This window comes from Manis pentadactyla, chromosome 14, assembly GCF_030020395.1.
Source record: "Manis pentadactyla isolate mManPen7 chromosome 14, mManPen7.hap1, whole genome shotgun sequence".
Taxonomy (NCBI): domain Eukaryota; kingdom Metazoa; phylum Chordata; class Mammalia; order Pholidota; family Manidae; genus Manis; species Manis pentadactyla.
In genome coordinates, this window is record NC_080032.1 from 13,571,939 (window position 1) to 13,599,868 (window position 27,930).

Below are 27,930 nucleotides of genomic sequence, written 5' to 3' on the forward strand. Positions count from 1 at the left end.
GATCTAACAGAAACTTCTCACTTTTAGGTCCAAACATTTGGCTAGAGTATGGCCAGTACTCAGTTGGCGGGATTGGTCAGAAAGGTGGCCTTGAGAAAGTCCGTTCTGTGTTTGAAAGGGCTCTCTCATCTGTTGGTTTACATATGACCAAGGGACTCGCCATCTGGGAGGCTTATCGGGAGTTTGAGAGTGCGATTGTGGAAGCCGCACGGGTGAGTTCCGTTCCCTGACCAGTGCTTGCCTTTGAATAGTCAGGGCTGTTTTTGTAAGGAGTCTTGGGGTGGGCTGCAAAATAAATGAAAGCAATATCTTTCTGGAATAGCAAGAATGATTTCTTTGACTAAAAAGCAGATGACCCTACAATTTTTCCTGATGCTTAAAAATACTCTTGTTTGAGTTACAGGTTCCAGACAAATGTACAAGAATAACCATGTCATTTAAAAAAAAACAACCGAATCCAATAGTAACTGTGACAGATTTAACTTCATCATAATTGTATTTTTTAGACTGTGATTAATAGGATTTTACAGTCCCCTTCCCAGTGTCCCCTCTCCCCAAGTTTGTATTTGCAAAGAGTTATTCCTGGTACATAGTGGAGCCCTCTGATAGTTAGATCATTATGATTAACTTGGCCAGGTCCCTTCTTGATGACGTCCCTCTTGAAAATCCTGCAGTGGTGCCTTCAACTTACCATGGCTGAGGCACCCAGGCTCCCTCCTCTGCCTGACATTTGTGGCTCTCTCTAGTGTCAGACACAACCCTGCGTCTACTCTGCTCCCTTGCTTACCCTCAGCATTCGTGCACTTCCTGGCCACTGTACTTTAATTCATGCTGTTCCTTTAACTGGGAGTCAGTTTCCTTTTCTTGCTTTCAGTAGTAAGCCTGCAGACACATCCCAGTTGCCAGCTCCTCCAGGAGTCTTTCCTGATTTCCTGCTTTCATAACAGTAAAACTCAGTCCTAAAAACCTGTTTGAGTTAAAGCCAGCCACTTAAATCCACAATACTTGGGGACTTGTGATACTCTGCTTTTATGATGCTCATGTTCTGCTGCATTATAGTTATTTGGGTATGTTTTTTATATTCCTTCCTTTACCCCCATCATAAATACTTAGTAGCAGAGAGAACATGTATTTTTGTACCTCTTGGAGCATTTGGCACAATGCCTTATATATAAGAGGTCATATGCATTTTTTTTTTAGTTTGAACAGATTAGTTGAAATACTTTTTGAAGTAGGAAGAGCCATTTACTGTGAATTTGCTTCTTTAGCCCATAGCTGGTTTCCTTTCCCCTTTTGACCGGGAACAAACCTTTGATTCACAGCTGGAGAAAGTCCACAGTCTCTTCCGGCGACAGTTGGCGATCCCACTCTATGGTAAGAGACCCTGGCGTGTCAACAGATGGCCCTCATTTTTAAAAACACTTTGGGGTATGTTGTGTAATTAGGCCTTTTCGCAGTGTGTCATGAGGCAAGGGTGTCCGGTGTTCTTACTCTCACTGGACGGTGTGACTGTGGGTGAGGCCCTTGGTGAACACATATCTTGAATTGTTAATACTCGAGGGTCAGAGACAGGACTAGAAAGAAGACCTCCTGACCTCCACTTTCTTACATTAAGATGTTGGAGAGGCAAAGATAGAGACTCTGCAAGGAATTGGGAAACTGAGCCCCTATATTTTCTGGGGAAACGTGATTGAATTAGAGGTCCCCTAGGAGCATTTTGTCTTCAGGAGTAACCTCTTCCGTAACAGAAAGGGGATTTAACATGGGCTTGCATAGCGAGCATTCTTCTGTGGGGGTGATACTGGTTTAGTTGATTGAATGTATTCTTACCTGAATTTCTTGGGAGTTTGATAAGGATTCTCCTATTTTGGCTGAATGTATTTTTGGCAAGCCAAGCCTTTGAGGTCCTGGTGCTTGAGCATGAGCCACGCTGGAAGGGTTTTTCCAAGCATGGGGAGAGTTTGGGGCTGCCGTCTTATTTGTTCTGTGGGCATGGCTTTGGGTTTTGCACTCCATAGGCCTCAGAACCTCTAGGCAAGTTTACTTGAGCCCAGATGTTACTCCTATTTTTACTTTATGGTTTATTTGGATTGGATTTAACAAATTATAAAGTGATTCTCCAGTCAAATCCTTGAGTGACATGAAAAAAAAAGATAGAACTGAGCTGGTTTGTAGATGTCATCTCATGTGTCAGTATGAGGCAGCAAAGCATAGTGAGTAGAGCATGAACTTGAACCACACTGCCTGGCTTCAAAGCCTTGCTCTCCTGTTACCTGTAGACTTGACATAACCCCCTCTGCTTGCATTTCCTCAACTACAAAATGGGGATCAGGATAGCATCTACCACATAGACTTGTGAGGATTGAATGAGTTAATGTATGTGAAGTGTTAGAAAACAGGAAGCACTAGGTAAGTGTTAAAGCATTGTTATCAGTTCAGTTAACTTGGCTTGATTAATTAGTGGGTAGGGCTGCCCGGGGCAGTGCTTTGAGAGTCGAAGGCCAGCAGAAGAGCTCAGGATTCAATCATAAGAATTGCTGTGGTCTCAGATGTGGGAAGAGCCAGGGGCACTTGAGTCTCACAGTTTAATCTGTGTTTGAGCTGATAAAACCTAATGTAAGACCCTGGGGATGAATCCATCTTTCAATAGATATGGAGGCAACATTTGCAGAGTATGAAGAGTGGTCAGAAGAACCAGTACCAGAGTCAGTAATTCAGAACTATAACAAAGCACTACAGCAGTTGGAGAAATACAAACCCTATGAAGAAGCGCTGGTAAGTGTTGGCTTCTTTTACAGTAAACTTCTATCGACATACTTTTCCCTAATCAATAGTCAAAGTAATACTGTGTCTTTAAAATTTGTTTTAATAGTGAAATATATAGAGTGTATAAATGTATACATACAGTTTACATCCTAATAATAAAGTGAACGTCCATGTACCCACCACCCAGGTTAAGAAATAGAACATTGCCAGTACCTTAGAAGTCTCCTATGTGCCCCTCTCCGATTGCCTCCTCTTCCCTCTCCCGAGAGGTAATCACTTTCCTGACTTTTGTGATAATCATTCCCTTGCTTTTCTTGATAGTTTTACAACCTATGAACATATCCTTAATTAACATACTGTTTAATTTTGCTAATTTTTGAACTTTTGTATAATGAAATTATGCTGTGTTTTCTTTTATTCAACCTGTTTTTGGATTTTACTCATGTTGATATAGTTACAGTCCATTTGTTTTCACTACTGTAAAGTTGTATGTGCACACCACAGTTTATCTATCCACATTCTTAGAGGGGCTTCCAGTTATTTTTGCGAGGAGGAGCAGCGTTGCTCCCACCATTCTTGTAGGTACCTTTTGGTACATGAGAAGAAGAGTTTCTCTAGAGTGGATACCTGGGTGTGGAACTGCTGGACCACAGGGTCACGCTGAACCGTTTCCCAGGCTGTCACTTCACGCTACCAGAGTTCCCACTGCTCTAGCCAACTTTGGGTATTGACACACTTAAGTTTCAGCCGGTCTGATGGATCTGAAGTTACAGTTTTAATTTGCATTTCTTTTATCCCTAACTAAGTGGAGCAGCTTTTCACATCTGTTGGCTGTTCAGATTTCCTTTTTTGTAAAGTGTCTTAAAGTCTTTGACTTACTTTTCTTTTGGTTTGTTTTTTTCTAATTGATTTGTGGATCTTAACCCTTACTTTTGGTTGTATGTATTGCAGATGTCCCCCCACCCAGGTTTGTGGTTTGTCACTTTTTACTTTTTTTAATGGCATCTTTTGATGACCAGTTCTGAATTTTAATTTAATTGGATTTATCATTTTTCCCTTAAGGATTTGTGCTTTTGTTATGCTTAAGAAATCTCTTCATACTCTGAAGTGATGAATATACTTAGCTCTGTTTTCTTCTGAAAGCTTATTCTGTATTTTATTTACATTTAAGTCTTCATCTAGGATTTGTTCTTTTGGTAGGGCAATAGGTAGGGTCCAGTTTCATTTTTCAGTATGGGGAGCCAGTTGTCCCAGCATGGATTTTGATAATTCACCCCCCCTCACTGATGTGCTGTCCCATATCTGTCAGAGAGGAGCTGTCATTTATGTGGGGTCTGTTTCTGGGCTCTCTGTTCTGTCCCACTGATTATATGACACTCATAATGTTAGTTTTATAATAGGTTTTGATCCTAGGTGCCATGAATCCCATCTGCTTTCTTTCTCTGCAAGAGGGTCTTGGCTTTCCATAGCTCCTAAACTTCTGTTGAATTTAGAATCAAGTTTTCAAATTCTATTTAAAAAATTTGAATTTTTGATTGGAATTGCACTGAATTTTGTAGATTAGTTTGGGGAAGAATGACATCTTTTTAAATATCAAATCTTCCAATCTGTGAACATGGTATAGGCCTCTGCTATTTAGGCCTTGTTATCCATAAAGTTGTATAAATTTATAAATTCATCTGGTGTCTGGAACGCGTTTTTTAGAAAAATTTCTAAGGTTTTTGATGCGATTGAAAAAGATAGTTTTTTAAGATTTCATTTTCTGATTATGGTATAAAATATAATTGTTTTTTTAATTAGTTTTTTATAAGACTGGTATTATTACTAATGATTTATAGATTCTTTTGGTTTTTTTATATTGACAGTATATATATATTTGACAATAATGGTACTTGTAAGTTGTATTTTTACCCTTACTGGATTTGGAATACTCATTTGATTTATCAGGCCTTAGACTTACGCTCTTGTTTTCTTATGTTTTTGGCCCACAAGGTATCATTGTTAGTTGTGCTTTATACAGTCCTAGTTTGTTTGCATTTACTGCACGCGTTCCCTGCTCTTTGTTCTTCTTTTGAAGCATCCGAAGTCTCTCATCTGTAATCCCTTTGCTTTTACTTGAAGTCCATTTCACTGGATTTTTGCTGGTAACAGATTTTTCTGGTTTTGTTTGTTTAAAAAGGCCTTTGCTCTCCTTTTTGAAAGTTAATTTGTCAGGATTTAGAATTCTAAACTGACAGTTACAGTTCTCTCAGTAGTTAAATGTATCTTTTTGTCTTTGGCATCTGTGGTTGTGGAGAAGTCAGCTGTCTAACTTTTGCTTCTTTGAAGGTAATCCTTGTTTTTTCTCTGGCCAATTTTAAGATCTCATGGGTTTGTTTTAATGTCCCATAGTTCTGTAAGTAAGTTTAGGTGTAGATATCTTGTATTTAACCTTCTTGAACTTTGTTAGGTGTATTGGCCCTGTTTTTGGTATTTTTTTATGGTATAGTGAGTGAAAACCTGTTTTTGAAACCCAGTCTGCCTCAGGTTTGAATTTTAGCTGTACAACTTACAACTCTGACTTTGGGCTGCTACTTAGCCTCCTTGTGTCTCAGTCGCCTTGAATGTGAACTGGGGGCAGTAATGATACTGCCTCATTGGGTTGTTGAGAAGATCCACTTCTTAATAGATCTTAAGCCAATGAAAGCTTACTATCTTCACTTGGCTTTATACTGCCTTCACTTAGATTTTGTTCTTAGTATTTCTTGTTTCGTTGCTAGTTTGTTGATGATTTTCAAGAAAATGTTTTTATATTGAACCCAATAGTTTTAGTTGTTTTCAGTGGCTCAGTGTATTGGGGTAACTAACTGTCATTATTACTAGAAAGTGAGGCTCTCGAACATCTTTATGTCCAGAGCATGTGTGCTCTGTTGCTGGCCTGCGTATACTGCTGCTCCCTTTTTCACATGTGAATGATTTGTGTTTAGTTGTATTTCATCGAGTGTCATTAATGAAGTCCTCAGCCAGTTGAGTTTTGTTAACAGCAATCAGCAGAGTATGGCTGAAGAGAAACCAAGTTGAGTAAGAGGATATTGCCTCTAAAGAATTCTGGTTGTCTCCTCTTCCAGCTCTGCATGTACCTGCGCTCTGGCAGGAGCTGATACTTGGAATGAGAAGCCTGAAATAGCACAAGGCACCAAATTACTCCAGTGCATTTGTATTCAAACCACTCAGTGGACCAAGAAAATGACTTCTGTTCTGGAAGGATGGCTAGCCAGTGGTCATTAGCAAAAGTGTTGCTCTTTCATTCAGTTCCCAATTGATTAGAGATTTAAATTCCCTGTGGTCCAGGGGTGGATTTAGAAAAGGGTTTACAGAGTCTTTGTAACTATTGCTCTGGAGAGGCACTTAGACTCTTACTCTGCCCATGAAATTATCGACTTTGATGAGCAGAGGTTTTAGAGTAGGGGTTTGTGATTCTCAGTTTGGTGTAGCCAGTCTCACCAAAATTTAGTATGAAGATGTGTTGTGCTTCCTGACAGTACCAAGTAGCTCATTTCAACTTCACTGCAATTCTCCTTTGCCCCAGTTACAAGCAGAGGCCCCCAGGCTGGCTGAATATCAAGCATACATCGATTTTGAGATGAAAATTGGCGATCCTGCTCGCATTCAGTTGATCTTTGAGCGTGCCCTGGTTGAGAACTGCCTTGTCCCAGACTTATGGATCCGTTACAGTCAGTACCTAGTAAGATAACTGTTATAATTTCATTTCATTTTTACCAATTTAGGATCTATTTAAAGCTATCAGTAAGGGTGCTGGGAGTTAGTTGCATGCTGTTCCTCTCTGCTCTTATTTTCTTTCATTCTCCTTCCCTTCCTCTTTGCCAACTCATTTAAGTTCTAGTGTTTATTTTCTTAAACTGATTACTAACTGTAAAAAAAATTTGTGTGATTTTACTGTTGAGGACTTTGTAACAGATTAATTTCTTTTAACTGTTTAACATGAAAAATGTAAACACATAAATGTAGACACATTAGTAGAATGAAGCCTTATGTATGTACCTATCACCCAGCTTCAACAGTTAACTGATGGCATTGGTCTGGTTTGATCTCTGTCTTTACCTGTTTTCCCTGCCATATTATTTTGAAGCAAATTCAGAAATCACATTTTGTTGATGGATATTTCAATAGGGAAATTGAAATATTTGAATCAGGCTGTAAAAGATTGGAATCAGGAATCCAAACAAGTCCAGATAGTAGGCTTGGCTGATGTTCCCTACGCTGTTTGAGTCTGTAGGTTCCCCTCTCCACCTGGCTTCTTCCCCTTCTCCTTGTGGTTTCTTTGTTGAAGAAACTAGTCACAAGAGACACTTTTAAGGGAATTTCTTCTGTCAATTGGTTGTGCTGGAAATGTCTCAGATTGTGAAATCTTAATAGTAAAATTTTATCTCCTAACCCTGGAATTCTTTATCATAGGATCGACAGCTGAAAGTAAAGGATTTGGTGTTATCTGTACATAATCGTGCTGTTAGAAACTGCCCCTGGACAGTTGCCCTATGGAGTCGGTACCTCTTGGCCATGGAAAGGCATGGAGTAGAGCATCGAGTGATTGCTGGTGCGAATGTTTTCATGGGAAGACTTCTACACTTTTTGTCTCAAGTCAGAAACATAGGGCTTTGTCAGATCATTAAATCTGCATTCCCAGGGTGTTACTTTGGGATACTGGGGATTTGACAATAAGGGCTCTAAGTGGGAGATAATACTGCTTATATTTTTGGCTTCTTAGAGCTTTTTAACATGCTGATATTCATAGTGACTTTTCAGAACATCCTGGTCTTTTATCCAAACTCACTTGACCTGGAACTCTTATTGCAGGATGTCTTGTAGAAGAATGTGCCCTTCCTAGAATAGTCTATTTAGTGCTTGTCTTTCGACCATTTCTCTCTTGCTCATTTCACTTTTATTGCATTTTATTATTGTTTTAAAATCATACAATATTTTATAGTCAGTAGTCATCTTTATTATAATCTTGATAACTTTATAATTGCTTCTTTTTGAATTGGCAACAAATCCTGGGTTTTTCTTCAACTCTAGTGACCTTCGAGAAAGCTTTGAGTGCCGGCTTCATTCAGGCCACCGATTATGTGGAGATTTGGCAGGCGTATCTTGATTACCTGAGGAGAAGGGTTGATTTCAAACAAGGTATTTTGAGTTCATGTATTTCATACCAGAACTGAACTTTGTCTTAATACGTCTTGGTGAGATGTCCTAGTTGCCCAAATACATTGTGATTGGGCAAATGACGTAGACCAGCCATTGGTAGCTTCCCCCTAGAAATTTTAGCTATTTAAGTCTTCAGCCAGTCATGCTGTGGATTGTGCAGGAAGAGAGTAGTGGTCCTTATGTTTTGTGTTAGTTCCTGCTAGCCTCTTAGTTTTATTTCTCATTTCTCCTTCTATAGATAAGATTGCTGTGCTTCTTTTAAATCTTTGAACTTTGCAGGATTTCTTGCCTTCCTCACCCTCAAAGAAAAAAAGAAACAGCAACCAGAAGCCCCTTTCTCACTGGTACCTGCACACATGCAGGTGGCCCTCAGCCATTCCCTTGGCTTGTGGAGACCCTCTTCTGTCGTGTGACACTCCACACCCTGTGCTTACCTGGGTTGTTGTGACTGTCTGTGATGGGCTCTCTTCCATTGTCTTTGTCCCCCACTGTGTGATGAGGGCAGGGACTGGCAATTTTATTTTTGTGTCCCCAGAATAATGCCAGTTGTATAATAATAGGTTCCCAGGAATTTCAGTGTAGGATTAAAAAAAAAAAAAAGACATGGTTTGTGTTTTATAAAGCCAAGCCTCTTTTGCAATTTCTAACAGACTCCAGTAAAGAGCTGGAAGAGCTGAGGTCCGCATTCAGTCGCGCTTTGGAGTATCTGAAACAGGAGGTGGAAGAGCGTAAGTGTGGCTCCCGCCTACTGCTTTGTCTGGCATATATCCTGTTCTTGGTTGATGTGCCCTTTCGTGTAAAGGCTGCTTGTTTCTAAATTACTTTATAATTTTGACTAATTCTCTTCTTAAAGGTTTCAATGAGAGTGGAGATCCAAGCTGCATGATTATGCAGAACTGGGCTAGGATTGAGGTAAATGCTTTTGACAACTCTGCCTGTGTCGTCCACCTCTGAAGGACCTTTTTCTAATAGTGCTGCTAAAGTCAGGTCAGCATCCCAGGTGATGGCCTAGGCTGTGTTAGGATTCATGTTATTTACTGAGCTTGATGCATAGTCATTTGTATCTTAATGAAAATATTAGCTCTCATTTATTTATTTTATATCTTAATGAACATTTTATATCTCATTTATTCATTTATATCTTAAGAAAAATACTAGGCAGAAATTGTGCAGTGAATGAGTGCCAGACATGCGTTTACTTCTTCCTCCATCCCTCTCTCGGTGCCTCGGTAATGAGTGCAGATTGATGTGTACTGTTTGCCAGGCATTTCACTCTCTGTGCTGGGCAGTGAGGTAGACCTACTCCCTGTGCTAGTCTGGCTTTAATCTGGAGTGGAAGACAAATGATTTGACAGAAAGTTAGAGCATATAATGGGCTGAGTGTCATGGCTGGACCAGGACTCCCAGGTGAGGAAGACATGAAACCTGCCCTTGATCAGCTCATAAAATTCATAATATTATAATTTATTTGATGGGGAGTCAGGTCACAAAACTAGTATTTATCAGCTAGTTTCTGGATGGGAGGTTTGTGTTATAACCAACTTAAAGATGAGGCAGTCAAGGCTCAGAGTTTGTCATTTGCCCAGGTAATTTAGTAAGTGGCAGAGGTGACCTTGTTTCTCCATCAGTCTTTTCTGTGTTGCCTCTCAAATTAAACACTTGTTGTAGTTAAGCTTGATAAAAATAAAAAACAAATGGCTAGCCAGTAGTATCTTAGTGCTGCCTGGGCTCCTGCTGTTCTCTGTCAAGAGGTGTAGGCAGACAGCTTGAGACTTGTCATTGCAGAAAGGCGAAGTGGTTGGGCCAGGTTTGTCATCATGGAGGGCAGCCCAGGGAATGTCCAGGGAGTTATGTAACATAACACAGGTAGTTGTGGGGTGCTCTTCAGGCATGTCTGTCTGAAGAGCATTTTGTAATGGGTGTTGATGTCATAAGGCTTGAGTCCTTTCCTAAGTTACTTTGCTAATGCATTTTAGGCTCGACTGTGCAATAACATGCAGAAAGCTCGGGAACTCTGGGATAGCATCATGACCAAAGGAAACGCCAAGTATGCCAATATGTGGCTGGAGTATTACAACCTGGAGAGGTAACCACCTTGGGAACACGGGGGTGGAGCTTGTTGGGAGTAACCCGTCCTCAGTGTTTGCTGACTTCTGCCAGCTTAGGCTTGCTCCTTAGAATAGGCTGCCTGCCTTTTTAGCATCCTGTTTCAGAGGTGGTTGTGTGTTTTTGGGTGGGGCTAGAGAACCAAAGAAAATATTTTGTGCCTGGGCTCTTATGGCATGCATTACTTTCAATTTATTATTTTCGTTTGTTTTCATTTTTGGACTTGGATTTTTGAGGAGCTTTTTTTGTTCAATAGAAAATACTGGAAAATACAGAGAAAAAAAACGCCAAATTATCTGCAGTGACAGACCCAGACATAACCACTATAAGATAATGATTTGAGACTTTTCTATGCTTAATTTTTTTAAAAATGAAAATGCAATTATAGAGTATATATTATAAGCCTCTAAAAGTTTTAAACGAAGATAGGCCCAATATTTATAATACACAGAAAAGATAAAGAATATGACTAACTTTTCAGTGTAACTTGAGCATTGCACATCATTAGATTTCTACATTACCTTTCTTCTTTTTTGAATGTTTTGTTTATTCCCCCAACTTAAAAAATAATGTATGCCTAAATTAAAATAGAGCATTTACAAATCTATGTGCTAGAAAGTGAAAGTTTCTTTCCATCCCAGCCCCAGAGATGACCACTATTAAAGCTTGCTGAATATTCCTCTAGATCAGTGGTTCTCAACTTCTTGGTCTCAGGACTGTTACACTCTTATAATTTGAGAACCCTAGAAAGCTTTTGTTTATGTGAGTTACAGCTATTAATATTTACCATATTAGAAAATAAAACAAATTTTTAAAATACTTCTATTAATTCATTTAATAAAAACGAGTCTATTACACTTACTATAAATAACACTATTATGAAAAGACTGTTTCTAAACCCCAGAATAATTTAGTGAGAAAAGTAACTATTTACTTCTCTATTTTTGCAAATATCTTTAGTCTGGCTTAGAAGATATCTGGATTCTGTGTTCGCTCTGTTGTGATGCTGTCATTGGAGAATGTGAAGAAAATTTGATCTCACATAGTTATGAAGTTAGAAAAGAGAAGGGGGTAGTTTAATAGCCTTTTCAGATAATTGTGGAATTTCTAAGTACAGCAAAATTCAACAAGTGCTGGTTTCTTAAAAGTCATTTGCAATGTGGAATCTGAAACCTTACTGGTGAATTTTTTAAGACTCTGTTAATTAATATCCATTCATTTGTTTTGCACTTAAATGGACCTTTTACTCATGCATGATTCTCTGACATGGATTGTTCATTTGGAAGATACTCATTCACTAAGTTAGGCATCTCTTCCACATATTGACACATTTCATTACACAGTATTAAAAAATTGGATTTGTTCATAGACTCATTGACCTTAGTAGAAGTCTTTACGGAGGAAGCTGTCAGACTCACACCTTTTTCAGGTGCTCAGGTCTCAGTAACCATAGTTTTTGGCAATCAGCTGTTTTCTCAAGTAAAAATTGTATTCCATGAAAAAACTAACTAGTTCAGCTTGTACCCCAAACAATAACATATGGTTTCCTTTGTGTCAGCCATTGTGCTTTGGGGTGTGGAAGAAGTGCTTTGTGTGTGTACATCCACTTTTGCCACACATAATGTTAAAAACATGTAGTGCCTTGATTTGTGTGAAGGGCCACCTAGCTTTTGCACTGTGAGTGCAAATACCAATACAGTGAAAAAGTTAAGTTATGTTTTGGTACTAGAAAGTAATTTTGACTTTGCAAATGCCCTGAAAGAGACCCTGGGAGATCCTCAGGGATATATGGCTCAGATTTTGAGAACCACTGCTCTTTTTCTTAGTGTTCTAATATGTATTTATAATATTTATGTATATTCATAATTTTTTAAAGCAGAAGTGGGAGCATAAGTTTCTAAAGTATTGTAACAATGTTACTTTATAACTATTGTGTTTAGCAGCATATCATCCCATGTCAGTACCAGAAGGTCTGACCTTAGGCCTGAAATTTGTCCTCTTGATGAGTGATTGTCCCCTTGGGTAGGACTGTGTCCTAGATTTTCTGTAGGGACTTTGCCAGGTTACATGGAGTTCTTAGACTGCCCACATGTGTTGCATGTGCGAATGCTGTAAAGGCAGAATTACCTGGCTGCAGACTGTGGTCCCAGGTGCATTTTCTAGTAGCACCTACTTGCCAAGGGAAAGAATGATTTAGGAAGAAGCCTTAGTTTTGACTGGAGGGACTCTCATTGAAAAAGGAGAAACCATTAAAGTTGTTGGAGGAGGAGGAGGAATAGCTGTGAGTAGTTCTGGAGGCTAGAGTCTCCTCAGGAGCTAGAGTCATGGCAGAGCTGCGGATTCTGTGGCACTACCTGTAGGAAAACTGCCCCTCTGTGTGCCTTCTGCTTTGCATCTGGTGGTAGCAACTGTTTGTTTTCTGCCCTAGGGCACATGGTGACACCCAGCACTGCAGGAAGGCTCTGCACCGGGCTGTGCAGTGCACCAGTGACTACCCAGAGCATGTCTGTGAAGTCTTGCTCACCATGGAGAGGACAGAAGGTGGGGACCCTTGGCTCACTGATGCTGACTTGGAGTCTGTCCCATTTGCCATTTGTCTTAAGACTGTAGTCTGTAAGGACAGAGAGTTTATGGGTGCAGCCCCTCACATGGCACTTTGTGATTAGACTATCCAGTGGTGGTCACCGGTGCTCCGGCTACTCTTCTCAGATTCTCCAAATACAGGAGGACTCTTGATGTTGCTCTAGTACAGGTTCTCAAAATTCTATATGGTGGGGACCATCTTCTCTCTACCCACTAGGTACCAGTCCTCTCTGCCCCGAGTCATCATGGCTAGAAATGTCTCCAGACGTTGCCAGATATTCCCTGGGAATCAACGTTATTCCACTTGGGAACCTCTGCTCTCTCTCAGCATCACGCATCCATACCCGTAGGCATGCTGAGCAGCAAACAGCTGTGTTCTTTGGTCATATCTACATCCCTTGTCAAATTCCAGAGCCTTAATACACAGTTTCCAGTAGGAAAAGAGTGAATTTATCTGTGGGATTAGTCTGGATTTTGGTCTTGGATTTTATGAACTCCTCAGAAGTGGAAATAAAATACCCAAATAACAACAAATAAGAGAAAAACACCCCAATATGTATTATTTGAGGAGCTCTTAAAATCCTCCAGTCTTGATGTAAACATCTTGTACCTTTTGCATTTAATGTTTTCATAATCTGTCCATGGAGAGCCCACAAGAGATTTCTGGTTTTCCAGTCTCTCTTTTAAAAGAGAAGGGATGTTCTAGGCAGGCAGAACATCCCCAAGGACAAGGTCAAATACCTGTTCATTCATTATTTCCCATAATTAAAAGTGGGGTGAGGGAGAATAAACATCCTGTCCTTGAGGAGCTTAGAGACTAGGGAGAAAATAAATATGCAAACAGACAATTCCAAAAGAGTGTAAGTAATGCTATGACAGGAGAGTCTAGGGTTATAGGTGGAAAAGGCAATTGGAGAGGAGTCGGAGAAGGGGAGTCAGGATAGCTTCCCAGAGCTCAGGATCTAAAAAAAAAAGGAAGGGATTTAAAAACCTGGATTTTAAAAACCTGGAAGGACTGTTCGAATTCTAAAACTTCAAGCCTGCACTTATGGTTCTCTTAAAATGGGAAGCTGACTCTCCAGTTCTGTCTAATGGGAGAGATCTTTTCTGGAGCTGTGGGGAAATTAAAGAAATTTTGTATTATTATATCCCTCAAAATCCTGGAAAGTGAAATTTTGCTTCTCTTTCTATCAAGGTACTTTAGAAGATTGGGATATAGCCATTCAGAAAACTGAAACTCGATTAGCGCGTGTTAATGAGCAGAGAATTAAGGTAATGATACTATTTAGTCTTTGAAATATTTGATAGCTATTCTGATTGTGTTTGGTATGAATATTCCTTGTCAAAACCTTTGAGGTCTTCCTAAGAAGTATCTTTTACTTGAGTATTAATTATGGCATATTTGAATCAATATTTAAGGCCCTCTTGTATCATTTTTTAGATCTGTTTAAAACTTAAGCCCCAGTGATAAATGCTTTTTATATGTAGTGGGGGAATTGTAGCCCTAGAGTTTATTGGAATCGATGATAAAGATAAAAAAGGAGCTTCACTTAGCCCAGTGATTGGAACATGAACACTCCCAAATTAATTAGGGCTCGAATTTTATAGCTTATTTTCTTTCTTTGGGGAGTGATTACCAGGGATATTGCAAAACATCCTGTAGACTTGAGATACAGAATCCTAAGAAGGTGGAGGATCCCTGACAGGCCTGTGAGCACCTTCTCTGCCTCTTTCATCATCAGTCAGTAGATTTTATGTAATTGCTGGTTCCAGTGATGCGTCACATCCCCACTTTTCCAGGCTGCGGAGAAGGAAGCAGCCCTCGCCCAGCAAGAAGAAGAAAAGGTTGAACGGAAGAGGGCCCGGGCTGAGAAGAAAGCATTGAAAAAGAAGAAAAAGACCCGAGGCATGGACAAGCACAAAGCAGATGAAGATGATGAGAAGGAGTGGGGCGATGATGAAGAAGGTAAAGCGTTCTAGGAATTTTATTTTGGACCATTTCAAACTCCCAGAGAAGTTGCAAAGACAATATGAAGAACTTTCTCCCTGAGCCATTTGAGAATAAGTTGCTCCATTACCCTTCCTGTCCCTGCCTGCCCTCCGTGTGGGTACCCTCCATGCCCTGCACTGTGCCGTTGATACCACCACCTTTCTGCATGCTGCCTCTTGCCCCGCTCGGGCTCCCGTTAATGCCACGCTGGCCCTGTGACTGCCCCGTGCGTGGACATCCTTCATCCACTCAGGCTCCAACTTTTTGCACCACACCTGAAGCCCTGCCCTGCACAGACACTTGTCTTGTTGAGTCCCACCTTATGGTTTGGACTTGATAGAATTTTCCAACCATGATTCTGTCACCCCTGCCTTTCAGGAATGGGCAGGTGTGAGCCACATTTATTTCAGTAAACTCAGGTCAAGAATTCTCTCTAGACCTGAAAAGACCCTAGACGTTTTCCCAGTACAAGTTGTCAGCCAGAGGGAAATAGAAACGGAGTCATCATCCAGTTAATCTTTTTTTGCTCACTTGTTTGGGGTCTATAGAAATGGCCATGAATAGCTCATGGCACTTCAGGGGTCCTGTAAGGCAAATGTGACATGTGACCAGAGGGGCATTAACTGAAACTGTAGGCAGTGGAGGTGTGAATTATGGTGGAGGCCAAAGTGGGTCAGCTCTCTGCGGGAAAGACTGTGGGGAAGTGACACATGCCCTTCGGGATCTGGGAGAGGAGAGCGTAAAGTGAAAAAGAACAGAAGGGTTGAGCCAGACAGCCAATGTCAGCAGAGCATGAGGCGCAAAACACCCTGGTATATACTTGTAGCAGCAAATAGCTGAGTTTGAGCCCTGAGGCAAAGCTGAGGGCTGGGTTCTAGGGTAGGTGCTGCTGGAGCAGTAGGCAGGGCAGCCGGGCAGGCCTCAGCAACGCTCTTGAGCGCAGTGTGCAGTGGTCAGACTTCATCAGGAAGGCAGCAGGGAGTTGATGGAAAGGTCTGAAAGTGGTGGTGGTGGGCAGTGCCAATGGATCCCAGTTTGGCTCTTTTTTTTTTTTTGGCAGTGGCGAGAATGGGCCAGTGTAGAATGTTAAACACCCAAAGGACACAGGGCACTAGTGAATGTTTTTAGGAATTATAGTGCTTTGTGACGTGTGGTCTCTGGAGCAGATACTTGAGAGCCACCTAGGGTGCTTGTTTAAGCTCAGGTCCCCAGGTGCCATCCAGCCCTTGCTGCCTTGGGCATTGTAGAAGGACCCTGGAATTTGCTGCCTCAACTTTGAGAGCCCCTGGCATTTTATATAATTAGGAGGGGACAGTGGGGACTTAGTTCCCACTTCCACTTGATTTAGCCCACTAACCCAGATGGAATTGGGCCCAGAAAGTAGTGGGACAGGTCAGGTGGGTTAAGAAAGACTTGACGGGGTGTGTGCACCACAGCATCCTGAGAGAGGAATGGTAAGCACGTGCAGCTGTCGCGGGTCACCATTTGTAGTGGGGAGAGCTTTCTGACTGTAATTGCCCTGACACTGGACAGCTCACTGAAAAGAAGAAACAATTAATGGCTGCTGTTTTTCTTCTGGTCATCTTTAGAGCCACCTTCCAAACGCAGAAGAGTTGAGAACAGCATCCCTCCACCTGCAGAAACCCAGGACCTAGAAGCAGAAACTGGACTTTTTGGGAAAAGTGTGCCCGTCGATGTTGACCCCCCCTCAAAGCAGAAGGAGAGGGCAGCTGCCCTGAAGAGGGATGTGCCCAAGGTGCTGCACGACAGCACCAAGGACAGTGTCACTGTCTTTGTCAGCAACCTGCCCTATAGCATGGGCGAGCCAGACACCAAGCTGCGGCCGCTCTTTGAGGCTTGTGGGGAAGTGGTTGACATCCGCCCCATATTCAGCAACCGGGGTGATTTCCGAGGCTACTGCTACGTGGAGTTTAAAGAAGAGAAGTCGGCCTTGCAGGCACTGGAGTTGGACCGGAAGAATGTAGAAGGGAGGCCAATGTTTGTTTCCCCCTGCGTGGATAAGAATAAGAACCCTGACTTCAAGGTACGTTTGTGGAAAAAACAATGCCTTTCATATGGGGTTGTGGCAGACAGACTGAAACACTTCTCCCATAGCAGCTTATATTTAGAATATACATGGAATATTTATACCCTTTAAGAACTAAACTTCCATGATAACCAAGGGTCTGTTCTGAGCAGGTTTACTGAGGTCTGACTCATGGCCTGGTCATTGCAAGCTTGCATTAGCTGACAGATGATGATGCAACGAGAAATTGTCATAATGGCTGCTTGCCATCGAATGCTTGGAGTGACAAGGACTGATGTTTTTGTATAACTTTATTAGATCCTCACCCAAACTCTGAGAATAGTGACTTTTATTCTTGCCTTTTTACAGAGGAGGAAGTAGAGGCTTCGGGAGGTTGAGTGACTTGCCCAAGGTGACCCAGTTAACAGATCACAGCACCCTGAGTGGGCTCTGGTCTGAGACCCGTGGGCAAGGTTGGAATCAGCTAGAGTCCGGTGTGCTGGGTAGGGCTTTGAGTTGTTGATGTTCTTTCCCTCCCTCTTCCTCTAGGTGTTCAGGTATAGCACTGCCCTGGAGAAGCACAAGCTGTTTGTCTCAGGCCTGCCCTTTTCCTGCACTAAAGAGGAGCTGGAAGAGATCTGCAGGGCCCATGGCACTGTGAGGGATATCAGGCTGGTCACCAACCGGGCTGGCCGACCGAAGGTCGGTGTGTGAGTGGGTGGCTTGGGTGGACCAAGTTTTACATCTATTCAGAGGTTATTCGGCTCTACAGTGGGTTCCTAGTTGGTCTGCTAAGGAACAAATACTAACAGAAGGATAGGTAGACTTGGCTGTACTTGACTTTGGAGTCAGATTAACCCATTTGTAGCTAAGTTTACTAAGAAGAGTAAGGTATTTGAAAATAAAACGACAGGAATCAGAGGGCTGCCGTGCGGAGCCCTGGCTGTGAGGCTGTCCTCCCCGCTCCTTCCTGCCCAGACTCCTTTTTCACTGGGCCTCCAGCCATTTCTCCCTAGGTCCCTCTTTCAGAGACCCCCCCACATCTTCCCCTCTCACTCCTTCAGCCTGTTATTAAATCCTTTGTGCACCATATTTTGAGTTACTGTATAATATAAGCGAGGTTCGGATTACCTGTCTTCCTCCCTTCCCCTTACCCAGTTACTGGAGAGCTGAAGAGTAAGAAGTGAGGGAGGGGCTGAAGGCACGGACATTGGGGCCCACTTGGGCACCCAAACTGCCCACTGGGTCCAGGCCCCTTCATCCATTTGCTTGCTGGATTTATACTGGTCCTCCCATCTTTTCCCTTTTCTTTTGGCTCGAGCAAAAAGAACTTAAAAAGGTTATGTGAAGTTACAGACAGTTGGAAAAGCAGGGACGAGGAGGAGGGTAGGGAAATAAACCTAGAGAAAGGATGGCAGCAGTGGGGAAGGTAACCTGATGGCGGTGCTGCCCCATACTGGTTGCTGGACCTGAGGGAGGAAGTTGTGTCCTGGCTCTGGGGCACATGACCTTGTTCTGGATTTTTGCCTGTCTTAGGGGTTGGCCTATGTGGAGTATGAAAATGAATCCCAGGCGTCACAGGCTGTAATGAAAATGGATGGCATGACTATCAAAGAGAATGTCATCAAAGTGGCCATCAGCAATCCACCTCAGAGGAAAGCTCCAGAAAAGCCAGAGGCAAGGAAAGCCCCGGGCGGCCCCATGGTGCCACGGCAGATTTATGGCGCGTAAGTGTTTGCATACTGGCGAGTGCAGACTTGACCTGGCCAGCACCACGATGAACTCATTTCCTGTTAATACAGCAAGTTTAGGACAGGAAGCGAGGCCTGCTGTTCCTGGTGATGCTCAGTCATTCACCAGGGCGCAGGGTGTCTTTAGCAAGTCCATGCAGAGTGCAAAGCCCAGAAGTGGAACCCTTCCTGGTGTTTGCAGATTTACTTGTGATTTATTTAAGGTCAGGTGTTTTTTTTTTGGCAGTGATTAAGTCCCCTTTGGAAGTTAAATCTGTGTGGATATTCAAAATGCGACAACTGTGTGTTGCCAGAGTAATCTAGGGCTCTGCCTCTAATCATGTAAAAGCTGTGTTTGACCTGATAGGGATGGGACAGAAAAAATTGTATGGTTATTTGGTGAGGTCTGAAAGATTATAGCACTTTTTACCCCCTCATGTGTGAGTCTACGGTCACACAGGTGGGTTGTTACCAAAATTTTGAAAAGGCCAAGGTTGTTAAAGTGATTTTTACCCAGTAGCCAAAGTCGAGAACAGGGATCATCTTACCCTTCTTGTCTTTGATTTTTCACCTTTTAACTTGGGTAATTTAAGACTATCCTGGCTGAGTTTTGAAAATAAACAAGGGCCACGAATTGTTGCTTTGAAAGGGTACATTCAGTGTTTGCTCTTCCAGGAGGGGGAAGGGAAGGACGCAGCTTGCCCTGCTGCCTCGCGCCCTGCGACGCCCAAGCGCTCCAGGGGCCCAGGCCGAAAACGGCCCCGCTCCGCAGCCGGCAGTCCCCACCTCAGCAGCCACCGAGGCGCCCAAGATGTCCAATGCCGATTTTGCCAAGTTGCTGCTGAGAAAGTGAACGGAACTTTGAGAGGAGGAGGGAGACGCCTTACTTCATGCTGGCCAGGAAGATCACCAGGCCCTTGGCTGTACCCTGGGTATGGAAGGGCCCCAGGGCAGCGCCTACTTCCACAGATTTTCCTCTGGTTTAGACAGAAAGGGAAAAGGGTGTCCAAGGAAGAGCCTGAAAGTGCTCCCTCATATTGAGGGCGAAGGAGGAAAACGATCACTCCACAAGTTGGGCACAGGGTGTAATTCCCTAAGATATTTTTGTGTCTTAGAAAGGGAGAAACAGAAGTGAAACTCAGACCCACCGTTTTGAGAACCACTTGTCCAAATGTTTTTGGCCACGTCTGGCCCCTTTTATAAGACACTCCTCTTACACCCTGCAGAGCACACGTGCCACCCACTCTTTTAATTTTTAAAAGATAAAACAGCAGATGCTAGTAATTCACCAGAATGGCCTATTTTAGTAAAGGGGTGGGGACAGGGAAGTCACATAAATATTTGATGGGTTTTTGTTCAAGGGGGCTGTGTGTTTTTATATTATGTATTTGTAAATGACACATCAACTCATTGTTTTGTTTCCTGAAAACAAAATATTTGTGACATTTGTTTTATATAGCAGTTGTGTGTGCCACCTGCTGTGGACCATTTTCTTTGCCTAGTGACTAGTGAACAGTGTTGCTCTTCAGTTTTGTTTAAATGCCGTGTCAAGTGCAAACTTAAACTCTCCTCATTTAGCTGTTTATTAAACTGAAGTTCTCCTAAAATCTTCTTGTGGGATGGTACTTGGATGTGCATTCAAATATGGGTGTAATTTTGAAGTGGGTTTCCTTGCTTTACCTAACAGATGTGTAAATAGAACTTTTGTAAGTCAGATCCTTTGGCCACTTTGATTTAAATCATTTTTGTGATGTGTCTTCAGTTTTAAACTTTAAGTTTGCAGCGGTGGGACACTTCAGCTTTTAAGCTTTTTACTTGTCATCTTTTATCAAATAAATAGGCATTGCTTTGAAAGCAACATTGCCAGTTCAGTAGGGAAACTGACTTTATATATAAAGGTATTTTAGGGCAAAAAAATAGGAAGTTCTTTCATATATTATGGAAATCACTTTTTTTAGTTTCTGTGAGTTAGCTAGGCTTTACTGAATTTTTTAATGGAAAGTTTTAAACTTTATAAAAATGAATGGTAAAAGAAACTCCATGTGTCTGTCCTTAAGCTTCAGCTTTTCTCATCTCCTAGCCCATCTTCCTTCATCTGTACCCCCACCTCCTTCCCTTTTCCATGATACATTTGAGGGATAGTCCATTCCATTCTCCCAATAACACCGTAGCGTGTATCTTTAAGAGATAAGGGCTTAGAGGGCATAGTTTTATCATTATTCCTAGAAACATTAGCAATAATACCTCAATGTCATCAATTACCCAGATATCAAATTTCCTACTCATAAATGTCAGTCTTACCCCTGTTAAGTTATTGTTGGTAAATCTCAAGTTTTTTAATCTTACAGGTTCTCCTCTACCATGTCTTTCTCTTCCGTACATAACATTTTTTGTTAGATGTTATTTCTGAGTTAAATTCAAGCAGTGGTTTTGGTTGTTCCCCGCCACTCACTTCCCCGTGGAAGCCGAGAGGATTTGGGATGGTCGTGTGAGCCACAGGTATTTCCCTGTCAGCCAGGTTAATGTGTCTATTCTTTGCTGCATCACATTTAATGGTTTTGTTCTCTTGTTGGCTAGTCCTCTGACCTCCCACTTCATACTCTCAAATATCTACATAGGCTCCTTACAGAGTTGGACCTTTTAGACTTGAGCAGGAAGGACCCTGTTTCGGTTCAGGCTGTTGACTGTGGTAGAAATGGATTGTCAGGAATATGGGTGGGTTTATGTGTTTTCCCCAGAAAAATCAAGAACTGATGGTAAGTAGAAACAAAAAAACCACTTCAGTCACTTGAGTATTAGTGAACGATCAGTAATGCACACCTGTCAACCTAGGTAGGTAGCTTATCTAACTAGTTCTATCTTAACGTTCCTGTTAAAATTACTATCTTGGATCTGTTCTTTTGCCAGAATATTATAAAAAGGGTTTCAAGTTCTGAAGGAATCCTTCCTTCATCTTTATGACAAATGGAAACATCTCTTGAACATGATAGCAAAGTCTTAGGCATTTATGTAATAAAATACTTTATTAGTCAGTAATTTGTTAAAATACTATCTTTCACATAGAGCTAAAGTGCAAATTTCTCTCTATAGAACAAAGCAAGCATTTCTGTCAGGCTTTGTGACTTAGAAAACCCAAGAATATAGAAGAGTTAAGGTTTAAGAAGTACCTTATGGCAGCATACAAATATGAAAATATTTTTTATAAAGGTACCATCACTTGGGACCATTTCATATGTCTATACACTTTTTTACTTAATTGTTCAGGAAACTACTGTTACGTAATTAAATAACTATGAACACTTATTACATCAGAATAACGACCTCATTATCAGGATCTGAATTCTCAACTCAGACAGTACTTTGTATAGTCACCGTCAGACACTGACAAAGAGCAGTCAGTGTGAGAAACATCACTGGCTCTGTCCCTGGAAAAGGAACCAGTGGTTTCTAACCACTGAGACTCGAAATAGCAGCTGTCGGGTTGGCACCTGTGCCACGGGTGATTGGAAGGGAAGATTCTACTTACGCAGCATGACAGCTTGGGACCGTGGCCATATTACATACATTTTATCATTTGACAAGTTGCTAGAAAAATAAGGCCTCTCCAAGGCACTCTATTCTGCTTCCCTAAGGGGCGCTGGACAGCACAGTGCAATGGCTGTGGGAGGTGGGAGTCGGGGCAGCGAGTGGATAAAACTGCACGACAACAGGGACACGTCCTGACTGTGGTCAGAGGTTCTTCTTGGTTCAGTAGAAATTGGCACTCTTAATTCATTGTCAAAAATACTTATTTGCTGTTGAAGTGGCATGTTTTTTCAGATGTGTTCTTTAACATCTGTAGGAGGGGTCACACTGGGGGGCTGGGGGGCGGTAGGGTAGACTTGCTCACCTGCGCAATACCTGATTTGCACCATGATTCAGTTGTTGTTCAGTAACAAACCCAGAGAACTTTTAGACTAAAGCATCTGGACTGAGTTTCTGCAAATGATGTGTGAGAAACAATGACACACAAATAAGACCTGCCAGGCCACTCCCCTATTCTTAATTAGAAAAATAGTCTTGATAGGGAAAAATAACAGCTTTTGGCACTAGTTTGCAAGCTAAGTATGGCTCAAAGACTCTTGAAATAAGCAAGTTATCGACCTAGAAATGTTAGCAACATTCATTTCATATCTCAAAAGATTGCTTTAACAGAAAATTAGCCCCAACGCTAATCTCTGTAGGGGAGCAGAAATGCCTTAAGAAAGCTAGCTTTCAATCATCTTTCACAACTGGGCCGGGCCCGGGTTTTCCCCAGGAGTGCTGATCTCTCAGTCAGTTTGAGAGAAAGACTTGGAGGAGTTACCCTACGGTCTGGACCTCATCACACAGCTCCCGGCCTCTCCCCGCCTTAGTGCAAATTCTGCTCCAGAACCTCTGTCCTGGTCACACAAGGAGCAGTGAAGTTCCGAAAGCCTGCTGGAACCATCAGAAGAGCAGAGACCACCAGCAGACAGTGGACACCACACTATGTTTACTAGCTTAAAAGGAGAAAATAAATAACTTGGATGAACTATAAGTTACCTTAGAGACAAAGCTTAATAATTTAGTTTGTTTTTTTAACTAAAAACATTTGGAGGTACAGAATGTGTAAGTTCCTTACTGTCTCCTTTTGCTTTGGGAGACTACTAGGTTTTGAGAAATGCTAAGTTTCTTTGATTTCTTTTCTCCCTGGGACATCCCTTGTCACCAACTGCAGATTTACAGGGTTAGGGCTTGACAGGCAGTGTCTCCTTGAACCCAGAGTGGTTGGGTTTGGCCTCTGGCAGCGCCACTGGGTACTCTGCTGTGGCAAAGAGCAGTGTGTCCAGGGTGGTCTCCGTACACTTGGCGATGAAGCGGATGAATGGCCTCACGTCGCCTTCGTTGGCATCTTCCAGTACATCGTAGTATTCAGATCTCTGCTCCTTGCGGATGGTGATGGGCGGGTAGCCTGCCTGCATCAGGATAAGGTTCATCAACAGGCGTGAGGTCCTCCCATTGCCGTCAATGAAAGGGTGGATATAAACGAGTTTATAATGGGCCAAGGCTGCAAACTCAACTGGGTGCAGGTTCATGGCATCCTCAGAGTTGAGCCACTGTATGAACTCCTGCATCTGCTTTTCCACATCTTGAGGATGGGGAGGGATGTGGTGTCCCACAAAGACCTGTGTTGTCCGAAACCTGCCAGCTTCCACAGGATCCACATAACCCAGCACCCGTCTATGAATCTCCAACACATCACTGGTGGTGACAGACCCAATGCGGGAAACCAGGGTTGTATTGATGTACGTCATTGCCGCATGCAGGCCAATGACCTCGTTCTGCTCCTCCAGGCTTTTCCCTGGCACAGCATAGCGGGTCTCCAGGATGTGCCTGATTTCTGAGAGGGTGAGGGTGTTACCCTCAATGGCTACTGTATGGTAGATGTGATGGTAGTATGTTTCTTCCATGACCCTGCGCAGTGCAGAGTTGCCCTTGGGGATGGACATGACCTTCTTCACTTTGCTGTCGATGATGCTGAAATACCGTTGGTCAATCTCCTCTACCAGTGGGAGCATCCGGTCCCGATTGACTAGTGCTTTCTCGTGGTAGGGCGAGATGGTCAACGCTCTGGTGTATAAGTAATCTGCCTGGATGATGTCTTTGTCTTCTTCTGAAAAGATGCCAAACTCATTGAGCGCATCTACGAAGTCCGGGTCGATCTTGAGGGCGTGCAAGAAGAGCTTGTGGGCTTTCTCCCGCTTGCCCTGGCGCTTCATTTCCAGGGCTTGGTTCAAAGCTGCTTTGGCTTCCAACTTACCAGCTAGAAAAGAGCCAAGGAAGCATTGTCAGGGAGGGCAGGGAGTGTTAAAGGACGCTCAGGGGAGCGGTCATCTGTGCTGGTCCCCCAGGGAAATTGTGGTCCCGGGGGGCTCATTCCAGCCACACCACTCACTCTGCAGCATGCCCGATACCACTCTACGTATATGGACACATCGTTCCCCTCAGGCCCATGGGGCAGTATGCTGGTTATTGTCTATTTGTCCCTGGACCCATTCTCTGTCCCCCGAGAGGGAACATCTGGGCTCCCTGCCCCTGCCTTCCAACTGCTGTAGTGGGTGGCTGTGCTGCTCTGAGGCTGTACAACAACTGGTAATGCTTGTCCCTGCCCCTGCAGGTCATGGCCCCCCCACTAGTGCTAGACCTGGGGGGGGGGTTTCCCATCCCTGGGCTGCTCTTTGATTCTTCGAATCTAGTGGTCCTCAAGCGGGCAATTTTGCACCCCAGGGGACATCTGGCAGTGTCTGGAGACAAGTTGGGTTGTCACAGGTGAGGGGCATGTGCTGCGGGCATCCATTGGGTAAGACCAGGGATGCTGCTCAACATCCGCAGTGCACAGGACACCCCCCAGAGGACGACAGTGCCCTGCTCTAGATCTAGCCCCCTCCCCGCCCAGCTCCAGCGCCCCCAGGCTTGCTTCCCCTCTGGTCTCTGCCCGGAGCGCTGTCCCCACGTGCCTTTTCCCTTGGGTCACTCCTGCTCATACTGCAGTCTCAGCTCAGGCATTGTCGCCTCCAGTGAGCCTTCCTGGTGTGCTCCCATGGCCCCCCTCTACTTCCCCATCATGACACTACTTCAGCCACCTGTTAACCTGTCTTGGCTGGGAGCTCAGGGCTGATTCATAATACCCCCGTGCCCTGCACACAGGATATAGGAGGCACTCTAAATACCTATTGAATTAACAAGCATTGAAGAGAGATGGCCAGCCTTACCTGGAGAGGCCTTGGTCTTGACCATAAGCAGCACTGCATCTCTGGAGGTGACACTGAGCTCTGTGGATGGGATGGTATACTTGGTGACGGCATGCTGCACCCTGTCCAACTTGCTCCTGAGCAGGTAGAAGCCTTTGAGCATGGACAAACACTGCTCCTCCACAGCCCCGGGCGGGAGCAGCAGGGCCAGCAGGGACCCCAGCACCATGGTGAGCAGCGTCACCCATAGGAAGCGGCCCCAGACTGAGACCCATTTTGGTTCAGTCATGGCCATCACTGAAGCCATCGGCATGAGTGTCATCTGGACTCGAGTGGGCCCCTTGCATGTGCCCACAGTTCCCTAAGAAAGAGCACAATCTGCAAGGAAGAGTTGTAGGAGATGAGATGGGAACATTGAAGATGCATTTCTGACTTCAGCTGGGGCTTGGAGACCACCCCACACCCCTTAATGCACTATAACCAGTGGGTGATGGCAAGGCAAGGAGTGGACATAATGGAGAGGGGCCAGCCTGGGAGGACTGGTGCCACTTCCAGGGTAGCATAACTAAAAAGGAATGCCACTGCCACCCAACATTTATTGAGCACTTACTGTGTGACAGGCCCTGTGCCAAGCATTAAGGATCTCACACATACTATCTCTTGCAGTCTTCAGCAGGAGCTGATGCTTTCGTCATCCCACTCTCCAGATGAGGAAATGGGCTCAGAGAGGTGAAGTCCCTTGCCCAGTGCCACCCAGTGAGTGACAGCTGTAAGACTTGAATTCAGGAACCCATGGCTCTGAAGTCTCCCTCCTCCACCACAAATCTCCCTGGCCTCTGACCCCAAATATGGGGTGTTTGGAACATAAATAATAAATACCCATTTCCAGATCCACCAAGGCAGTTCTGAGGCCTAGGCCTACTCTTTGATAAACACAACAGTTTGGTGATGTGTGGTATTAGGACTTACTGCCATATGGGTGCCTGCCTCTTTGTACTCTCACCCTGATATTAGCCAGCATGCCAGTCCCTTTTCTCGCCTTCCTTTCCTGGCCTGTCCACCAGGGATCTTGCCTAAAAGCTTGGGCTGTGGCAGAGTGGGTGAGCACTTGCCCTCTGTGACAGTGGGCATATGCTTGTGGCTGGCAGTGGGAATGGAGGGGTCAGGTATGCAAGCCCATTATGCTAACAGTAAGGATTTATTGGGCAACTATGGTGTGCTGAGCAGAGCGGTCAGCCATGCTCAACCCTCACCACCTTGTGAAGGAAAGCCACCCCAGCTCCATGTTACAGACAAGGGAAACTTAAGGAGAGGTAAGTCAACTTCCATAAGGCCAACAGGGAGTAAATAGAGGCATCTGGAAAGAATCCCCAGTGCGCTTCGGTTCAGAGAGCTCAGGTCCCAGCCTTTGTTTTCATAACCAGGGACCGTGCATCTGCCCTGGGCTAGTGGTGCTGGGCCTCTAGAGACCCAGAAATGACTGACGAGGTTTCTGAACGCTGAGGGCATAAGAGTCTAGTTGGGGAGCCTGGTTCGCTGGTACTGAATATCCGAGCGGCTTGGTACGCGTTCTAACGGGGTAAGGAAGAGGGTGTGGGTCACTACTTTGTCCAGGAGGTCCGAGCGGGCTCCCCGAGGGACAGGCTCCTCGGCAAGGCTGGAGTTCGCCAGTGACGCTGCATTCCGAGGAAGGATGCAGCGTCCCGGGAGGTGCGAATCTCACCTCTTGCTACCCTAAGGAAGGGGAGAAAGGCCCAGAGAGGCGAGGGACTGGACTAAGGTCACTCCATGCAGCCTGCCCTTTACGAACCCTGCCGCGCGGTACCCTCCCCGGTTCGTTCCTTCTGAGCTCCTGGAGCTCACCCCCTCCTCACCCCTGCCGCCGCCTTCCCGGCGGGCGCAGGATCCGAGGCTGCTGTCTCCCAGGACCTCCTCCACCGCAGGCCTTCTGGCCTCGCCCTCTGGCCTCGCCATTGGATGACCAGTCGTCCGTCCCAGCGGATTGGCTTCCCCTACTTGCCCGCCCCTCGCATTTCCGGGTTCCCGCGCCTGCGTCTGCTTCCCCGGGAAAGACGCGCCGTGGGCCACTCCCATTGGCTGTCTCCAGTGTTGGTCTCGTGCCCGCAGCAGCTAATCAGCAACAGGAGTGGGTGGGGCCTTGACGGAAGGCGGGAGTAGCGGGTGCAGAAAATCTAGCGCTGCTGCGGTTGTCGCGCGAGGTAGGTGTCGGCCCGGGGAGCTCGCAATTGCGTCCACCCAGAACTGCTGCCCCTCCCTCAGGTCTCCTTGCCCGGTGCCGCTCCTCCTGAGCCTCAGTTTCCTTAGGTGTAGAGAGAATGCTGATGGTTACCCCACTCCACCCTGTCAGTCTGGTTTCACAGCCTCTGTTCTTACCCTCCACCCTATGTTACCAGTGCTGCCCTCTCCCTTTTTTCTCAACGTCTCTCCCTTTTCCTCCCTGATTTTTTAATCTGCAGTTTCTCAAAAAGGACCTGCTTGGTTCTTGTGATCCCCGGATATACAGAAGATTTTTCCTTGAATCAGAGAGCTGAAACCTCCATCTTAATTCATGAATATTGAAATTAAATTTCCAGGACCTGCCAGAAATGCTAAGCATTAAGACATTAGCAATACGGATTGTGGAGTCAGTGACCCGGGCTCAGATTCAGACTTGTCACCTACTCTCTGTGTGATCTTGGACAAGTTACTGTACGCCTCAATTTCCCCATTTGTAAATTGAGGGATAAACAGCTAACCTCGCCTTTAGCCTCCAGT

General features: G+C 44.1%; 2 protein-coding genes across 5 annotated transcripts in view; one reads left to right on the forward strand and one right to left on the reverse strand.

Moving 5' to 3' along the window:
• Positions 1–20,010, forward strand: part of SART3 (spliceosome associated factor 3, U4/U6 recycling protein) — a 43,121-nt gene extending 23,111 nt beyond the window's left edge. Inside the window, exons 4-19 of one of the 2 annotated variants that reach the window (XM_036903972.2) lie at positions 28–212; positions 1,269–1,374; positions 2,651–2,775; positions 6,335–6,490; positions 7,222–7,360; positions 7,840–7,947; positions 8,619–8,696; positions 8,822–8,880; positions 9,945–10,054; positions 12,503–12,615; positions 13,853–13,929; positions 14,458–14,623; positions 16,237–16,691; positions 17,223–17,375; positions 18,210–18,400; positions 19,079–20,010. In XM_036903972.2, the coding sequence (XP_036759867.1) occupies positions 28–212; positions 1,269–1,374; positions 2,651–2,775; positions 6,335–6,490; positions 7,222–7,360; positions 7,840–7,947; positions 8,619–8,696; positions 8,822–8,880; positions 9,945–10,054; positions 12,503–12,615; positions 13,853–13,929; positions 14,458–14,623; positions 16,237–16,691; positions 17,223–17,375; positions 18,210–18,400; positions 19,079–19,256 (2,399 nt within the window). In that variant the 3' untranslated portion in view covers positions 19,257–20,010. The remainder of the gene's footprint in view (positions 1–27; positions 213–1,268; positions 1,375–2,650; positions 2,776–6,334; positions 6,491–7,221; positions 7,361–7,839; positions 7,948–8,618; positions 8,697–8,821; positions 8,881–9,944; positions 10,055–12,502; positions 12,616–13,852; positions 13,930–14,457; positions 14,624–16,236; positions 16,692–17,222; positions 17,376–18,209; positions 18,401–19,078) is intronic. The other variant, XM_036903973.2, reaches the window with a different exon arrangement.
• A 930-nt stretch (positions 20,011–20,940) lies between these two features.
• FICD (FIC domain protein adenylyltransferase) lies at positions 20,941–27,163 on the reverse strand. 3 transcript variants are annotated; one of them, XM_036903976.2, is made up of 3 exons: positions 26,981–27,106; positions 25,177–25,533; positions 20,941–24,227 (listed from the first exon to the last, which is right to left on the reverse strand). In XM_036903976.2, exons 2-3 carry the CDS (start codon positions 25,475–25,477, stop codon positions 23,152–23,154), a joined length of 1,377 nt encoding a protein of 458 aa, XP_036759871.1. In that variant the 5' UTR covers positions 25,478–25,533; positions 26,981–27,106; the 3' UTR covers positions 20,941–23,151. The 3 variants fall into 3 exon arrangements, with proteins under 3 accessions (XP_036759871.1, XP_036759870.1, XP_036759869.1); XM_036903975.2 differs by having other exon boundaries at positions 20,942–24,227; positions 27,030–27,163; XM_036903974.2 differs by having other exon boundaries at positions 20,942–24,227; positions 25,766–27,108.
• Between the last annotated feature and the right edge of the window lie 767 nt (positions 27,164–27,930).

Bases quoted from the DNA above. Each gene is read 5' to 3' on its own strand.
- FICD (XM_036903976.2), bottom strand. From the start codon at position 25,477: ATGACACTCATGCCGATGGCTTCAGTGATGGCCATGACTGAACCAAAA. The intron at 24,228-25,176 runs GTAAGGCTGGCC...GCTCTTTTCTAG, and splicing joins CAAGACCAAGGCCTCTCCAG to CTGGTAAGTTGGAAGCCAAA.